General features: G+C 35.4%; 1 protein-coding gene across 9 annotated transcripts in view; it reads left to right on the top strand.

The window, feature by feature from the left end:
- GRM8 (glutamate metabotropic receptor 8) overlaps positions 1-13,823 on the top strand; it is an 845,179-nt gene extending 831,356 nt beyond the window's left edge. For 4 of the 9 annotated variants that reach the window (XM_055283874.1, XM_055283873.1, XM_063642241.1 and 1 more), the window contains exons 9-10: positions 5,900-6,146; positions 13,051-13,626. In XM_055283874.1, the coding sequence (XP_055139849.1) occupies positions 5,900-6,146; positions 13,051-13,100 (297 nt within the window). In that variant the 3' untranslated portion in view covers positions 13,101-13,626. Of the gene's footprint in view, positions 1-5,899; positions 6,202-6,992; positions 7,036-13,050 lie in introns of all 9 variants that reach the window. The other 5 variants (XM_055283871.2, XM_063642237.1, XM_055283872.2 and 2 more) reach the window with 3 other exon arrangements.
- Positions 13,824-15,701: the final 1,878 nt, after the last annotated feature.

Raw genomic sequence — 15,701 nt, 5'->3', positions numbered from 1 at the left:
AAAAGTCTGAAAGTAGAAGCATGCCTGGTATGTTCCAAGATCAGCCAGGGAGCCAGTATGGGTGGAAGGGAATGAGTAAAAAAAGAGTAAACCAGAGGAGTTCTCAGAGGATCTTGTGGACCATTGTCAAGATACCATCAATGGGAAGTCATTGGAGAGTAGGCTTTGGAGAGTAGGAGTGACCTAATTCAGTTTGTGAATAATGGGATTATTCTAGCTTCTGTGTTAGGATCAATCAGATGCTCAAACAGAAGAGAGCAAGGGCAGCAGGAAAGAGAACACTAGGACAGTTACAGTACTGATCCAAATGAGAGATGATGATGGCTCTGAGCAATGTAACACCAGTGGAGACATTCTGAAAGTTCTGAGCAAATTTTGAAGGTAGAATCAATAAGATTTGGTCATAGATAGGGTGGGAGTATAAAAAAGGAGTAAAAGACAATTTCAAGTTCCCTGTCCACCTGCTCTCCCAAGAACCAGAAGCATGGTATTAATGAGATAGAGTAGACCACTGGGAGATCAAATTTAGGGATGAAGATTGGGAATCAGAGGCTTGCTAAGTTTGAGATGCTGTCAGACACCGAAGGGAGTGACCCAAAAGGCAAATGCCTTTCCTAAGAAAAGCCTGGAATTTGTCAGTATATAAGTGATTTTTAAAAGAGGACTAACTATATAATTTGTGGAACCCAGTAAGAAATGAAAATGCAGGAGTCTTTCTTTAACAATTGTTACAGACTTCAAAACATTTGCAGCAGAGCATTAAACCAAGCATGGGGCCCTTCTAGTACACGGTCTTGTGTACAAGTGCACACCCACGAAGCTTGTGTTGGTTTAAGGGTATAATGCTAAATATGATCAGCAAGCGAGTAAGAGACAGAGAGAAAAAGACTAAGCAATGAAACTAGGAAGATATTTAATGTAAACAAGACAGGAACAAAATAAAAACGTTTGATATGGGCTCGGTAGTGGTTCCAGGCTCAGCCAGCAAAGCTGAATGGTTGCCTCTGGTTTTTGCAATTTTCAATTGCTAGGGGAATTTTATGAGTTTGGACTTTCGCATGATAGATTGATTTGGGATGTTATCACCCACAGGGCAACTCCAGTTTCTCTATAAACTTCATCTTTTAAAAAAAATCACTTCTAATAGTAAATGGTATTTTGAAGCCCATTGGCTGCTAAAAAGCAAAAGAAAACCCATTTTTTGGTGCAAGTTTCACTTTGGCAGACACGCAGATGAGGAAGTAGAAACAGAAGCAGAGAATTACAGGCTGTCAGTGTTAGTGTAGCTTTCTAACTGGTCAAACGGTATGCAAAGCAGCCAAACAGAACCTGCTGACTAAAACAAAGTGGTAAGATTAAACCATCGAGAGCAAAACAGAAATAGTCAGGAATAAATACTGAATCTGTTTCTTATCACGTGGCATAAAGTTGCTTTGAGTGTTAGGTTTCATAATAGTTTACCTTAGTTACCAAGGGGTTGCAAAAATACCAGGTTGGATGTCAGAGTCTGTGGTGGTCTGTGCACTGGCAGCTGGTTGAAAGCAAAAGACTGACCTTTATCCTGGAAAAATATAATCTCCTCCCTCCTCACTCTTCCTGGAATCTTTAATGATTCCACATCATGACCTACATTGAGCAGACCTTGATATGTAAAAATGACCTATTCAGAGTTTGACGAGGGAACTGTAATAGGTCCCAGAAAAGATTTCATATTAGTATGCTCCATTGTCACAGCTCACCCCTGGCTTATCTAGAGATTGCTTAAATCTGCTTCAGTGCATCTGACTGCTTCAGGTTCAAAATGTCCATGGGGCGTGGAGGCAGAGTAAGTAACAAGCCATCAGTGCATGTGATAGAAAAGATAGTCCCCATCCTCTGGGTGTTAGTATTTTGGAGTGACAGGGCCAGGAGGGAGCACATAAGAGAGGGCTGGGAAAGAGAAGATTATTATTAACATATCCAATATCATTGCTAGCATCTCTTGAATTTTTGTGGGTTAGTGGGAGTTAATACAGTCCCCTCCTGCATTCTGATGAGCTATAACTTTGAGATAAAGAGCTGTTATATTATTCTAAGAATGTGGCCCAGGCAGTAAATATGGTCTTGAGTTCACATTTGTATAAAATTTTATTCTGTCTACATTGAAGTGAGATTACAAAGGCCTTTTCCTCAACAACATATAGTCAGAGCCTGGCTATCAGCTCTTCTCTAAACAAAACTGGTTTGAATAAGTGTGTAATAGGTCTTTCTTTTGTCCTATACTCCTGGGAGGATACTTTGTTAGCATATTTTTAGATGCAAAGTTGTAGGGTAAAGAATGTTTCTTGAGCTATCTTGTATCTGTAAGAGATTTTATAAATATATCATTCTACCCTGTAACTCCTCTATGAGAAAAGTATTACTCCCAACCCCACCCCGTGACATAGATAAGAACTTACTGTTCAGAGAAGAAAATAAGATGCCATATTTGTCCAATAACCAGGGAAGATTGATTAGTTTGGATTGTAGCCTGGGAGGTTGGTCTGGGGGCTTTAATCACCCAGAAAGTAACTCTGGAGTTTCTCTGTCAACCTTATCTTTTAAAAAAAAATGTATATAAGTGGTGGTTCTAGAATTCGTACCCAGGTCTGCTGGAACATATTCCTTCCATGGCCCTGTAACAAATGCTAGGCCACTGTAAGGTTGTGGACTTTAGGGTATGATTTGTGTTTTTTTTTTTTTTTTTAACTTTTAAGTTCAGGAATATAAGTACATGTTTGTTATATAGGTAGACTTGTGTCATGGGGGGGTTTGTTGTACAGATTATTTTATCACACATGATTTTGTGGATTTTTTTAACTTTTATTTTCCTGTATGGCTCAAGTAATCAGAATTTTCTATAGATATACAAAAATCCGTGCATTTTTAAAAATCAGGTGTTTATTTTCCAATGTTAAATATAGTCTCTCAACTTCTTATTAAATATGGGAGATATTCAGAATTCTATAATCCATGCTATTAAGGATTGAGTTTCTCTAGAGTGACAATAGGTGGCATTTACATTTCTTTGCTTGTTTTGCTGTTACTGCTTTCATTGAGGTTATGACATGTATGATTTTTTCAAAGATGAATTTCAAAAACTCAGTCTAATCGTACATAGTCCATGGCCCTGTAACAAATGCTAGGCCACTGTAAGGTTGTGGACTTTAGGGTATGATTTTGTGGATTTTTTTAACTTTTATTTTAAGTTCAGGGATACAAGTGCAGGTTTGTTATATAGGTAAACTTGTGTCATGGGGGTTTGTTGTACAGATTATTTTTATCACCCATGTATTAAGCCTAGTACCTGTTATTATTTTTCCTGATCCTCTCCCTTCTCCCACGCGTCACCCTCCAAAAGGCCCCAGTGTGTGATGTTCCCCTCTATGTCTCCATGTGTTCTCATCATTTAGCTCCCACTTATAAGTGAGAACAAGCGGTATTTGGTTTTCTATTCTTGTGTTAGTTTGCTAAGGATTTTGTTAGATGCCTGTCCGGTATTAAACTCACATTAAAATTTTTCAGAAACTGTCTTAAGAAAGTACATAATTAAGATCAGCATTTTGGTATAATTTGAAAGTGTAGTGTCTAATGAAGAGCTTGCTACACTAACCATGGTACTATTTAATTCTAATGTCTGTGTTTATTACATCTTTCATTGAGTTGGCTTGCCAAAAGGATAGACTGCGGTGATTTATTTAACGAGGAAGCTAGCATTCCAGAGTCCTCTTCATGTCTAATATTTAGCAGGATTAAATTTACTATATATCACAGAAATTATTCCAAATAAGAGAAGACTATTATTTATATTTTTGGTAGCAGAGAAAATTTATAGGATGCTTATTACAAAAATATTTTTATACTATTTGGACTAGTACTATACGTGTTAGCAAGACTAACAGATTAAGGCACATTTAAAAAATCCAACTAATCAGTATAGATGTTCCCATCATTTTATGGCTGTTTCGTTGTTGGATTTGTTTGTTTGTTTTTAGGCTAATTGACCTGAAAGAGTCTGACTGGGACAAAACTGATGGTTTTCTATTTGACGGGCATTGGAACATGTGAGGGTGTGGTTTGTACTTTGCCACATTCTTTTCTTACCTTTATGTCCTCTCTCTGCAGTCAATTTTTAACATATCCAATATCATTGCTAGCATTTGAAAATAAGGTTTTTGCAGCAATGCTAGCTTGAAAATAAGCAGGAATTCAAAAAAGATTAACCAATACTAAAGAAGCTTAGGAATGTTTAAAATAATAAGTTGCTTAAAAGTAGATGGCAAAGCTTAGCGAGATTTATGAGCCGTAAACGTACACATCCCTATTTCATTGGGATGGTCTTAATTTTAGTAAATCTTGTAAACTTTGTAGTAAATCTTGTTAAAGTGTTTTCCACACTTACAATGAGCTCTTATGCAAGGACAGCCTTAGTGGCAGATGAACTGGACAGTAAATTCAGCAATGTGCATGGTATGATTTTATATCCAAAGACAGTTTCTTAGCTTGTGCCTCACATCCTGCTCATGGTTTGGACAGTTCTTTACCTCAAGTTTTGCCATCTGTTAAGAGAAAACTTCTCCTCTAGGAAAAGGCAACACTAACGCTGATTCAGTTATTTACCCTTGAGGGTGAATGGTTTTTTTTGTTGTTTTTTGTTTGTTTGTTTGTTTGTTTTTTGATTCTTTATTTAAAAGGACACAATTAGTTTGGTCTCGAGGATTGCCAGATGAGATCTGACTAGTATGATAGATGTTAGCAAGACTAACAGATTAAAACATATTTAAAAAATCCAACTAATCAGGATCATATTCAGAGATGTAAATAGAGTGAACAGATCTATTAACGAGGGTCGTAGATATGACAAAGGGAGACTGTCTTTACAGTCTTAAGATGTGGTTTTTCTGTGGCCTCAGTATCCCAAGTTATTTGGGGAAAATTCTATTTTGAGCTCAGGACATGAAAAGTGGAACCAGATCAAAGATTTTTGTTTCTGTTTTTAAAGAATGAAATACTGCTGTTTCTGTTTCTATACCATAACCAAAAAAGAAAAAGCCAAAGCAGTGATTTTAGCTTTAGTTTTTTTTTTGAGATTCTTAACCTCTAGCTTGTAGAAAGAAAAACCTTCCAGAAAGATCTCTCTCTGTAAGTATCAGAGCAGTCGATTTCAGTGGGATAAGGGCAAGCAATGGGCACAGGGGAAGAATTTCAGAATGCAGTGACCGGGACAATATCCCCAGTGCATATATCTTGGAGGGAGGAGATCTTACATATTTTATAAAAGCACCTGACTTATTTTGATATGATGCTATCATTGAGAACCTTCTGGAAGTGTTCTTTAGAGGGACTGTTAAAAAAAAAATCAAGCCCTTATGACATGCTTGTGATTTTTGGTAGTTGGAATTATGTAATAATGTGAAGATGCAACCGCTAGCATTATTCAAGCAGTGGTGTGTAATAGTGATGTTCTGGAATGTTGCACTCCCACTCTATTTTCACTATATATACTTACCTTCTGGGTTAAACTTATTGCTAAAATAACACTTGGCCCACTAGTACCTTCTAAAGAAGTTCTGTGTGGCATTGTTAGTGTTCCTTATGTATGTTTATTTAAAATCTAAAAAGGAAAATAAGCTCCACCAGCTTGGTTGTTTGTATTTTTATTTTAAGAAATTGGGTTCAATAAAAAAATAACCTTACTCATTTACATTTGCAGGTTAGGATACAGGAATGGTTGACTATAATTAAGAACAATTTCAATAAGTGCCTTTTAATGTGCCTTTAGCAGAGAAGCTGGAACAATTTTAGAAAATAGTATGTTATTTGCATTATCTCCTACTGTTAGGCTTACCAACAGTGATTCTTTTTTTTTTTCTTCCCTCAGATGTACATCCAGACAACAACACTTACTGTCTCCATGAGTTTAAGTGCTTCAGTGTCTCTGGGCATGCTCTATATGCCCAAGGTTTATATTATAATTTTTCATCCAGAACAGAATGTTCAAAAACGCAAGAGAAGCTTCAAGGCTGTGGTGACAGCTGCCACCATGCAAAGCAAACTGATCCAAAAAGGAAATGACAGACCAAATGGCGAGGTGAAAAGTGAACTCTGTGAGAGTCTTGAAACCAACAGTAAGTCATCTGTAGAGTTTCCGATGGTCAAGAGCGGGAGCACTTCCTAATAGATGTACGTTGAACATTCTTCTCCTAGTCTTGGGGATTGTGCTACATGTTTCCAGGCGCATGGTGGTACTCACATACTGTGACACCATCACATTTAAAACCATTCGAAGCAAATGGTCTCAAGATGAGTGGCTGTTCTACAAACTTGCTCCCAAAATCTCTTTTACAAAGCATGACATTCAGATCTTTCTTTTGAAGCATTACAAAGCTTGATATTTGAAAGCATCATCTTTTTATAAAAACTATCTTTTAGTACTTAGAAACAATTCCACAATTTTTCTTGTTCAATATTGGGTGCTTTTTATAGTATCAATAGTTTACTGATATTTACAGAATATCACTACAGATCTTACACAAATAAATGATGTTATTTGTGCCTTTAGGGAAATGAGAACTCTAGTTAGCCAATATATTTAGTTAAGTCACAGTTAATACTTGTTTCTCCCACATGGTCCCCTTTCCTTGGGCTTCCTGAGGGCTTCCCTTGACTTCCCTTCTTGGATATATTAAGATAATTAAAGTTCTTCTTTAAAAGCCTCATGATCCTGGAAATAGAATCTCTTCTACAACTGTCTTTCCATTTTTCTGTTCTTTACCTATTTTCTTCTCTACAGTCCACCCAGGAAAAAGCACATGATAACAATACACAGAAATCAGTGCTCAACCAGTAGAATTTAACTGATCTATTGAAGCCCATCTTGCTATCTATGAAAGAGTGGCAAATAATTTAAAGATTTGTATGGTAAAATACCAGAAAGCTGAGTACGGTAAACATTACAACCTTTACCTTACTAGGTTCTACAGATGAATCAAAAAAGAAAGAAAAGCAAGGATACTTGTATTAGAGTGGCTTCCAGTCTTTTGGAATATAGTATAGGGATTCAATATTTGCTTTTTCTGTTTGAAACAGGAGCTTGCTCTGTTGCCCAGACTGGAGTGCAGTGGTATGATCTATGCTCACTGCAGCCTCTACCTCCTGGGTTCAAGTGATCCTCCCACCTCAGCCTTCCAAATAGCTAGGACTGCAGTCATGTGCTGCCATGCCCAGCTAATTTTGTTTGTTTGTTTGTTTGTTTATTTTGTAGAGACAGGGTCTCACTATGTTGCCCAGGCTGGTCTCTAACTCCTAGGCTCAAGTGATCATCCCACCTAAGCCTCCAAAAGTGCTAGGATTGCAGGTGTGAGTTACCACACCCAGCCAGGCATTAAGGACAAAATCCTATGCAAAAATACTCTCTTCCTCTCATATTCATCCAGCAGTCTATATCCCCTACTCTCCATACTTTTGACACTAAATATAAGAAAAAACTAAAAATTAATTTTATTTGGTTTGATTATTATAGCAACTTATGGTCTACATTCCATCTACAAACCTTCTTTTCTATCAAGATTTCTAGATGAGCATTGTCTGCTCTAATTTACCATACACAGAACTATCCTGTGATTGTTAATTAGCATGACTTAATTAGACATATTGGTTTCAGTTACTATCAGCTTACCTGGAATCATTAGCCAGATTACCTTCGGGTCACCAATACCAAATTTAGTCACGTGTAGAGAAATGAACCTTACAAGAATTTCACAAACACCCTCCAATACCTTTCTGCAAACATGAAACCTCATGAAGTAAGAAATATAAGAAGCAAGGTAAGGATGGGCTTTAGTAACAAATCATTACATTCATCTCTGAGTATAGGTAAGCAATTTACTAATGATAAACCATTTCGGCTCTTAGCAAAAGGTATACTGTAACTGCCATTAAAGGCATCAAAGTAGAATGCTTGTGATTTGAGGACAGAATTTTATCTTTTTTCTTACCTTGAGAGCATCAGTGTAGGAAGTTGAAACCTATTATAGGATGCCAATAAACTGCTGTTGGCCAGTGATGTAATTTGAACACTGGCATTTCTCAGTATGACTCACCAGTCTATTGTTGTACCTGTTTTTCTCTTTTTTTTTTTCCTTTTTAGCAGCAATCCAGAAAACTTTATAAAATACGGTTGCCAAATAAAAGAACCAAACTTTTAGTGATATAAATACCAGTCATCCAGACTCACCTTTGGAAAGTGGTGGATAAAAAATTTAATAAACTTTTTCATCACTTTAAAGAATAAATATATGCCCTGAAAAACAAAATTCTCAGTATTGATAAGAACTAATCTCATATTATTGAAGTAAATCTCATACATATACTGTTTTCCTTTGGTTAGTTTCTATTAATGTTGAAATGGAAATTATATAGCCTTCATGTATTTCTCTATGTTCTGTAAAATAAGAATGAAAGATTGCAAAAACAAGGCCTATTTGGAGGGTAAGCCTATAATATTCTGAAGAAGTCAGATGCTCACTTTTAGAAGGTAAAGTCAAGTCAAAAAGTGAATCAAGATAATATCAATTACTGCCTGGAAAAAAGGTTTAATTGTACTTTGGAGATTTTAGTGCATTGATCTTTTATAGGAGTATAATTTAGGTTTGAATAAGTTGGGCCCAAGTAAAGTGATTACAGTATACTCATTCAGGAGAGAAAGGTGTATGACATCTTCGCACATCCTTCCACAATCCTACTCGAGGTCACCATTTTTAATGTTTGTTCACTTACGTGGCCATTCTACAATGAAAGGTAGATTTGTGTTCAAGATTTTAAAGTTTCAAAAGCTACACAGAATAAATATAAGTAATACAACCTGGATGGGAAACCAATGAGTGCCGTATTAGTTGCTGAATTTGCAGACTGTAGTTCACATTTTTAAAAAAGGTCAAGTGTTATTTCACAGCAGAGTGCGAGGGGAGTTAGAAACCAAGTTGATATATATGAATTTTGCCAACTGTACCCAATTAACAAATGCTGTACATAGTATTCTTTAAGCTATGTTCATGAATAATTCAGGAAAACAGCTGCTGCTGGAGGTAGATTTGTTTTCTCTAGCTTATGAACACAGTGTGGTGCACACAAGGAAATTAATTTACTGTTGCTGTGCTCAAAAACTGATTTTCATATGAGCATATTCATCACCACTGTGAAAAAAATCTCCCTATGAACTCATCTGTACATCTCTGATTCATTTTGCTCTATAATACTTCTGGGATAAAGATTCTTGCGAGGTATCTGCCATCCACAAAGTTTGTCCCTTATCATTGCTTTCATGCTGACTAAATCATCTGATTCCAGAACCTTACACTTCCTTTTCTAACCAGTAGAAAAATTAGCATTACTGTCCTTTTGTGAATTGTTTTCTCAATTCTCAATAGAATTCTACCATTTTCTTTATAGAAACCACGTTTAAGAGTTCAAAAAATAGTATGTTAATTTTTAGTTAGCTACAGAGCCCCAAAGTTGGAAAGATCCCTAAAACTGGTCTAATCCAAACTGTCATCTGTTGAATGGACATCTTCTGAAAACTATATTGTTCAAGGTCTATCAGCTCTTGTTACTCTATTTCAACCATGATTCTTTTTCTAGCTATATACAAATTTTATAACTATTTCATACATTTTAGTTATTGTTGAAAATATTGAACAGTGTAGGAAGTTGAATGACCCTTTTAAGTCATTTTTATCACTCTTATGACAATTTTTCTCCACCTTGTCTGTGAAGATTATATGAAAGTCCTTCAAAAACAGAACTGAAGGACAGATTTTATTTTCTTAGAGGGAATTTAGAGGCATATGAGAGTATTATATAAATTATAAATAAAAAGTAAAAGTGAGTGATCATAGAAAATCATTGTGTTTCACTTCACACCAAACCAAATGTAACAAATATTTTACCTTTTGGAAAGGTTAAGTAGAAAGTAGGACTCCATTAGGTCTCATGTATGGTTCATGGAAAGAAAAGAAAAGAAAGAAGAACGAAAGGGAGGTAGGGAGGAAAGGAGGGAGGGAGGCAGGGAGGGAGGGAGGCTGGTTCTATACTGGTTCTTCCAGACTACAGCTGTTCCATCCCAATCTATTCTGCTTTCATCCTTACAGGAACCCAGTACTGTAGGTTTTGAACCAGTGATAAAACTGAGGTCCAGTAACCTGGCCCAATGATTTTTTTTTCACGCATTTTGCAGGCAATAGAACGTAATTTAAAACCAGGTCTAAAGTCTACTTCCTTTGCACTGTGCCGCAATAATAACCTAGAAGGGTAAGCAATGTAGATAAGATAAGCAGATACGTCAACTGTTTTTAGCCTGAAGCTCATAATATTCAATGAAATAAAAAATAACAACAACAAAAAAACATTTATAGTAGCACTTCTTAGGGCTATCTGAGTTAATTTTAGTGGTTGTGAACTTTGTATGAACTTGGTCTCTGGTAAAACCTTGTCTAGTCCATCAATAGTGTCACTAAGATGGAATGAGTCTGACTGTCAGTTATTTCAGAGGAGGAACTTTACAATTTCTAGTCTTATTCAATGTTCAATAAATAAATTATTTTCTAAAAATCTGTTTCATCCTGAATTGGATTCATATATTGAAACACATACATTCTTTGCTTTTTAAAATATCTTTTATCTTATGATTATTCATTCCAGAATTACACGAAAAAATAGGACATCACATTTGAATTTTAGGACAGAGATTCATTGCATCACATCTTTCAACAATACAAAGGAATTATTTGGATTTAGATTTATATTCTCCAGAAGATTAGGCATGAGTATAAATTTGGCATAATATCTCTGTAATGGTCTTACAATAATGAGTTTTACTTTACAGTATGTTGGCAACAGAACAATTAAACATTTCTTTGAGTCTTTATTTTCTTAAATTTTATCTTCATTTGTCTCCTTTTGATGAAACCAAAAGAAACCATAAATATGCATTGGCAATTCACATGTTTACTATTCTATATATTTGATATTTTAGCATGTTTACCTCTAGAGTCTAAGATTATTGTGTATTTTTAAGTGGAAGATGTATTCATTCTCATAGGACAGCTAATTATAATTACTTAACTTTTTTGGTCATTACATCAGCCTCTAAGAATTGAGGTCTTTGACTTGGGTAGTAAAAGATGTTTTTTATATTTTATAGGACAGATAATTGATCTGTTCTTTCATTTTACACATATGCAAATGTAAAATTTTACCAAAATATTAAAGATTAGCACTTTTATATTTTTAGTTTTCTAGTAAATATCTATATGCTATAAATGAGGCTACTGACTTTGACAGATTAAAATTGCTGCAGCATTTTTATTTCTACTGTCATTTAATTTTTACTACAGTCATGCATTGCTTGATGACATGTTCTAAGAAATGTGTTGTTAGGCAATTTTGTCTTTGTGCAAACATCATACGGTGTACTTACACAAACCAAATGGTATAGCCTATGTCACACCCAGACAATATGGTGTAGCCTAGTCTACCTAAGCTACAAATCTGTACAGCATGTTACTGTCCTGAATTGTGTACACAATTGTAATGCAATATTTGTGTATCTAAACATAGTAAAGATACAGTAAAAATAGAGTATACAAGATAAAAAATGGTATACATGTAAATAGGGAACTTAATATGAATGGAGCTTGTAGGACTGGAAGTTGCCCTGGGTCATTAAGTGAATGAGTGGTGATTGAATGTGAAGGCCTAGGACATGGCAGTACTATAAATTTTTTTGTTTTGTTTTGAGATGGAGTCTTGCTCTGTTGCCCAGGCTGGAGTGCAGGGGCATGATCTCGGCTCACTGCAACCTCTGCCTCTCAGTTCAAGCAATTCTCCTGCCTCAGCCTCCTGAGTAATTGGGATTACAGGCATGTGCCACCATGCCCGGCTAATTTTTGTACTTTTAGTAGACTTGGGATTTCACCATGCTGGTCTAGCTTGTTTCAAACTCCTGACCTCATGATCCACCCGCCTAGGCCTCCCAAAGGGCTGGGATTACAGGTGTGAGTCTCTGCACCCGGCCACTGTAGATATTATAAAAACTCTACACTTAGACTATACTAAATTTATTTTAAACATTTCCTTTTTCAATATATACTATTTTAGATTACTATTACTTTACTTTATAAACTTTTTATTCTTTTTAAATTTTGACTTGTTTGTAATAAAAACTTAAAACACAAACACATTGTCCAGCTATAAAAAATATTTTCTCTTTATACCCTTACTCAAGGATAGACTTTTTTCTATTTTTATTTATTCATTTTACTTTTTAAAATTTTGTGTTAAAAACTAAGACACACACACACACACCCAAACACACACTAGCCTAGGCCTTCACAGGGTCAGGATTATCAATATCACTTCCACCTCCATATCTTATTCCACTGGAAGGTCTTCAGGGGCAATAACACGCATGGAGCTGTCATCTCTCGTAATAGCAATGCCTTATTCGGGAATACCCCTGGAGGGTCTGCCTGAGGCTGTTTTACAGTTAACTTTATAATGTATAAGTAGAAGAAGTGCACTTTAAAATAATGATAAAAAGTATAGTGTAGTAAATACTTAAACCAGTAGCATAGTCGTTTGTTATCATTATCAAGTACTATGTACTGTATATAATTGTATGTGCTATGCTTTTTCATGACTGGTAGTACGGGAAATTTGTTTACACAACAAACCACAAACATGTGAATTATGTGTTGTGTTATGTGTTGTGTTGTGTTATGTGTTCACTGGGTGATAGGAATTTTTCAGCTCCATTATAATCTTATGGGACCACCTTTATATAATGCGGTCTGCTGTCGAGCTGAAATGTCATTATGCTGTGCATGACTGTGAATGGTTTAAAAATAATGAGTAACATGCTGTAAAAGCTAGATATTAATAAAAAGTTATTACAGGACTTGAATTTTAAAATCATATTAACAAAAGGATGTATTATTATATACCATTTTAATTTGTCCTCATTTATCTTAACAGCTTCCTCTACCAAGACAACATATATCAGCTACAGCAATCATTCAATCTGAAACAGGGAAATAGCACAATCTGAAGAGATGTGGTATATGATCTTAAACAATGAACACGAGACCACAAAAATTCACTCCTGGAGATCTCCGTAGACTACAATCAATCACATCAATAGTCAGTCTTGTAAGGAACAAAAATTAGCCATGAGCCAAAAGTATCAATAAACGGGGAGTGAAGAAACCCGTTTTATACAATAAAACCAATGAGTGTCACGCTAAAGTATTGCTTACTCATGAGCAGTTAAAAAAAATCACAAAAGGAAAACTAATGTTAGCTTGTGAAAAAAAAATGCTGTTGAAATAAATCATGTCTGATGTTATTCTTGTAAGTATTTTTCTGTGATTGTGAGAACTCCCGTTCCTGTCCCACATTGTTTAACTTGTATAAGACAGTGAGTCTGTTTCTTGTAATGGCTGACCGGATTGAAGCCCTGGGTTGTGCTAAAAATAAATGCAATGATTGATGCATGCAATTTTTTATACAAATAATTTATTTCTAATAATAAAGGAATGTTTTGCAAATGTTGAGAGTTGTTTCGTTCCAGTTTTAAAGCTAGGGAAAACTCTTCTTTCTCTTTGGCACTTCTGCTGTTTTTTAGCTCCTTCTATGAAAGCCCTGATGTTCTGAGAAAATATTTCTTTGAGGAATGTGTTTTTGTACATTTGTGTGCATATGAGGAAGTTTGTCTTTTATTCCTATATTAAAAGGCATTATTTGTGTAAGACTTTGTGAATATTTCAAGATTTTTGTGGTAGCTTTTCATAGTAACTGCTCCTTTTTTGAAGAATCAAGCAATAGTTTGAGGTAAATTGCTTTGAGTTAATTAACAAATGATGAATTAAACTTTACTTTGGAGAATGGAGTATGAAAATTACCATTTGAAAGTACATCAAAACGTGTCACTGAAATTCCCCATTACATTCCTAAATCAAAACTTTTGCATAATGAAATATCCTGTGGTACATAGTATTAACCTTTTCTCACCTGGGCATAAAAATCACTGAAATCAGTGAAGTAATGGGCCTTACCAAGTACATTCTTCAAAGCAGAGAATTAGCATATTTATTCCCTTGGCACCACTAAAGAAGCCACAGTTCAGATAACATATCAATGCTTTCTTATTTTCCAAATGAAAACATTCATTGGTTCATGGAACAGTATCATTAAAGAGAGAGGAAACAGGGAGCCTGTGTCATACTAGTAAACCATGCCAGAATGGATAAAAGGAGGCTGATAGTGGCTTTCAAATCTGTACCATTTTTGTCATGGGCTCCTCTATGCCATACAATCCCAGACATCCATCAAGTCAGTGGGTCTCCACAATCATTTTGTTAGTGAATGTTCTCTCTGCTGAGTTAGCTTGGATGGCTCGTTGCACTCCTTACAGATATAAAGAGCTGTCTGTGCTCTGTAGCTTCAACCCAGTTACCGACAGTTACTTTATTTAATAGAGAAGGTTGAAGTAGCATAGCGCAGGTTCCTTCAACATACAGTGACATTTCCTAGATAGCAACAAAGACATATTGCTGCATATAGAGGGAAATGTGTATCTATTAGCTTTTTGTTGAGTTTCTCCTAATAATAATGGTTTTTGTAGATAATATTTAAATCAAGGAGTAAGGACATTATTTTCAAGTTTTCAGATCATCTGAATTACTGATAATGCAATCCTGTAATCAGGATCCTAAACCCACCTCTAGGTGTGCCTTTCTAGATAAGACCTAGACTAAGCAAAATAAACCCATTACTGCATATTAAGTATATTGTGCCATGTAGCTCAGCACCAATAGCCATACAAGAAGTAATTATAATTGTATTTTAATTTTTAAGTTGAAATTTTTTTTCCATTTTGGAGATTGTTTGTGGTTTATAAGTTGTTTTTTACTTCATTTTAACTAAGCATCTATATGTTTTGTTGAGAAAATGGCTTGAATTGTAAAAGCCTTACATTTCACTCAGAGAGCAAAACTCAAGTATATTTTTATTTACTAATTTCATTTACTAATTGATTCTAATCAGGTTCAGTGCATGTGACAGGGTGATTATGAGAGCTAAGCTGGCTCTCAGGCCAAATGTGGGTTTTCATTATTATTGTTACTTAAAAAAAAAGTTGAAGTTTTAGGAAGAAAAATAAAATACCAAGCATAATTCATAACATTTCAAAATTCTTCTTCCTACTACCAACCTACCAACGGGTTGTTTTTCCTAAGTACTTTAACAAATAATTGATACTTGCTTGGGGTTATACAAAATCTTATTTAATTCACAATAAAGTTGAATAATAGCTCTTGTGGATTTACATATACCAGTCATCGCTTGTAACATTATCTCAGTGGGAAACATTCTGCTGATGAAACTACCACCTTTTTCAGGCAGTGGGAGGATAAACTCCCTCAGCCTCTTGCAGTAGGAGCTGGAGAATTCTTCCTTCCACTGTGTTTATTTTCTCAGGGATTTTGCTGAGGGCTTGAGAGGTAGTCATATGGGGTGGGACAATGGTGGTGAGGTATCCTGTAGGAGGGATTTAGTATGTGCCAGTAGTGGATCATAAGTCCCATGCTTTAAAATGAACTGACTGTGTACTATAGATAAGCAAATGC

Source organism: Symphalangus syndactylus, chromosome 6, assembly GCF_028878055.3.
Source record: "Symphalangus syndactylus isolate Jambi chromosome 6, NHGRI_mSymSyn1-v2.1_pri, whole genome shotgun sequence".
NCBI classification, from domain to species: Eukaryota; Metazoa; Chordata; class Mammalia; order Primates; family Hylobatidae; genus Symphalangus; species Symphalangus syndactylus.
Note: the sequence above shows the minus strand (reverse complement) of the source record. Positions and strands in the feature narration are given on the sequence as shown.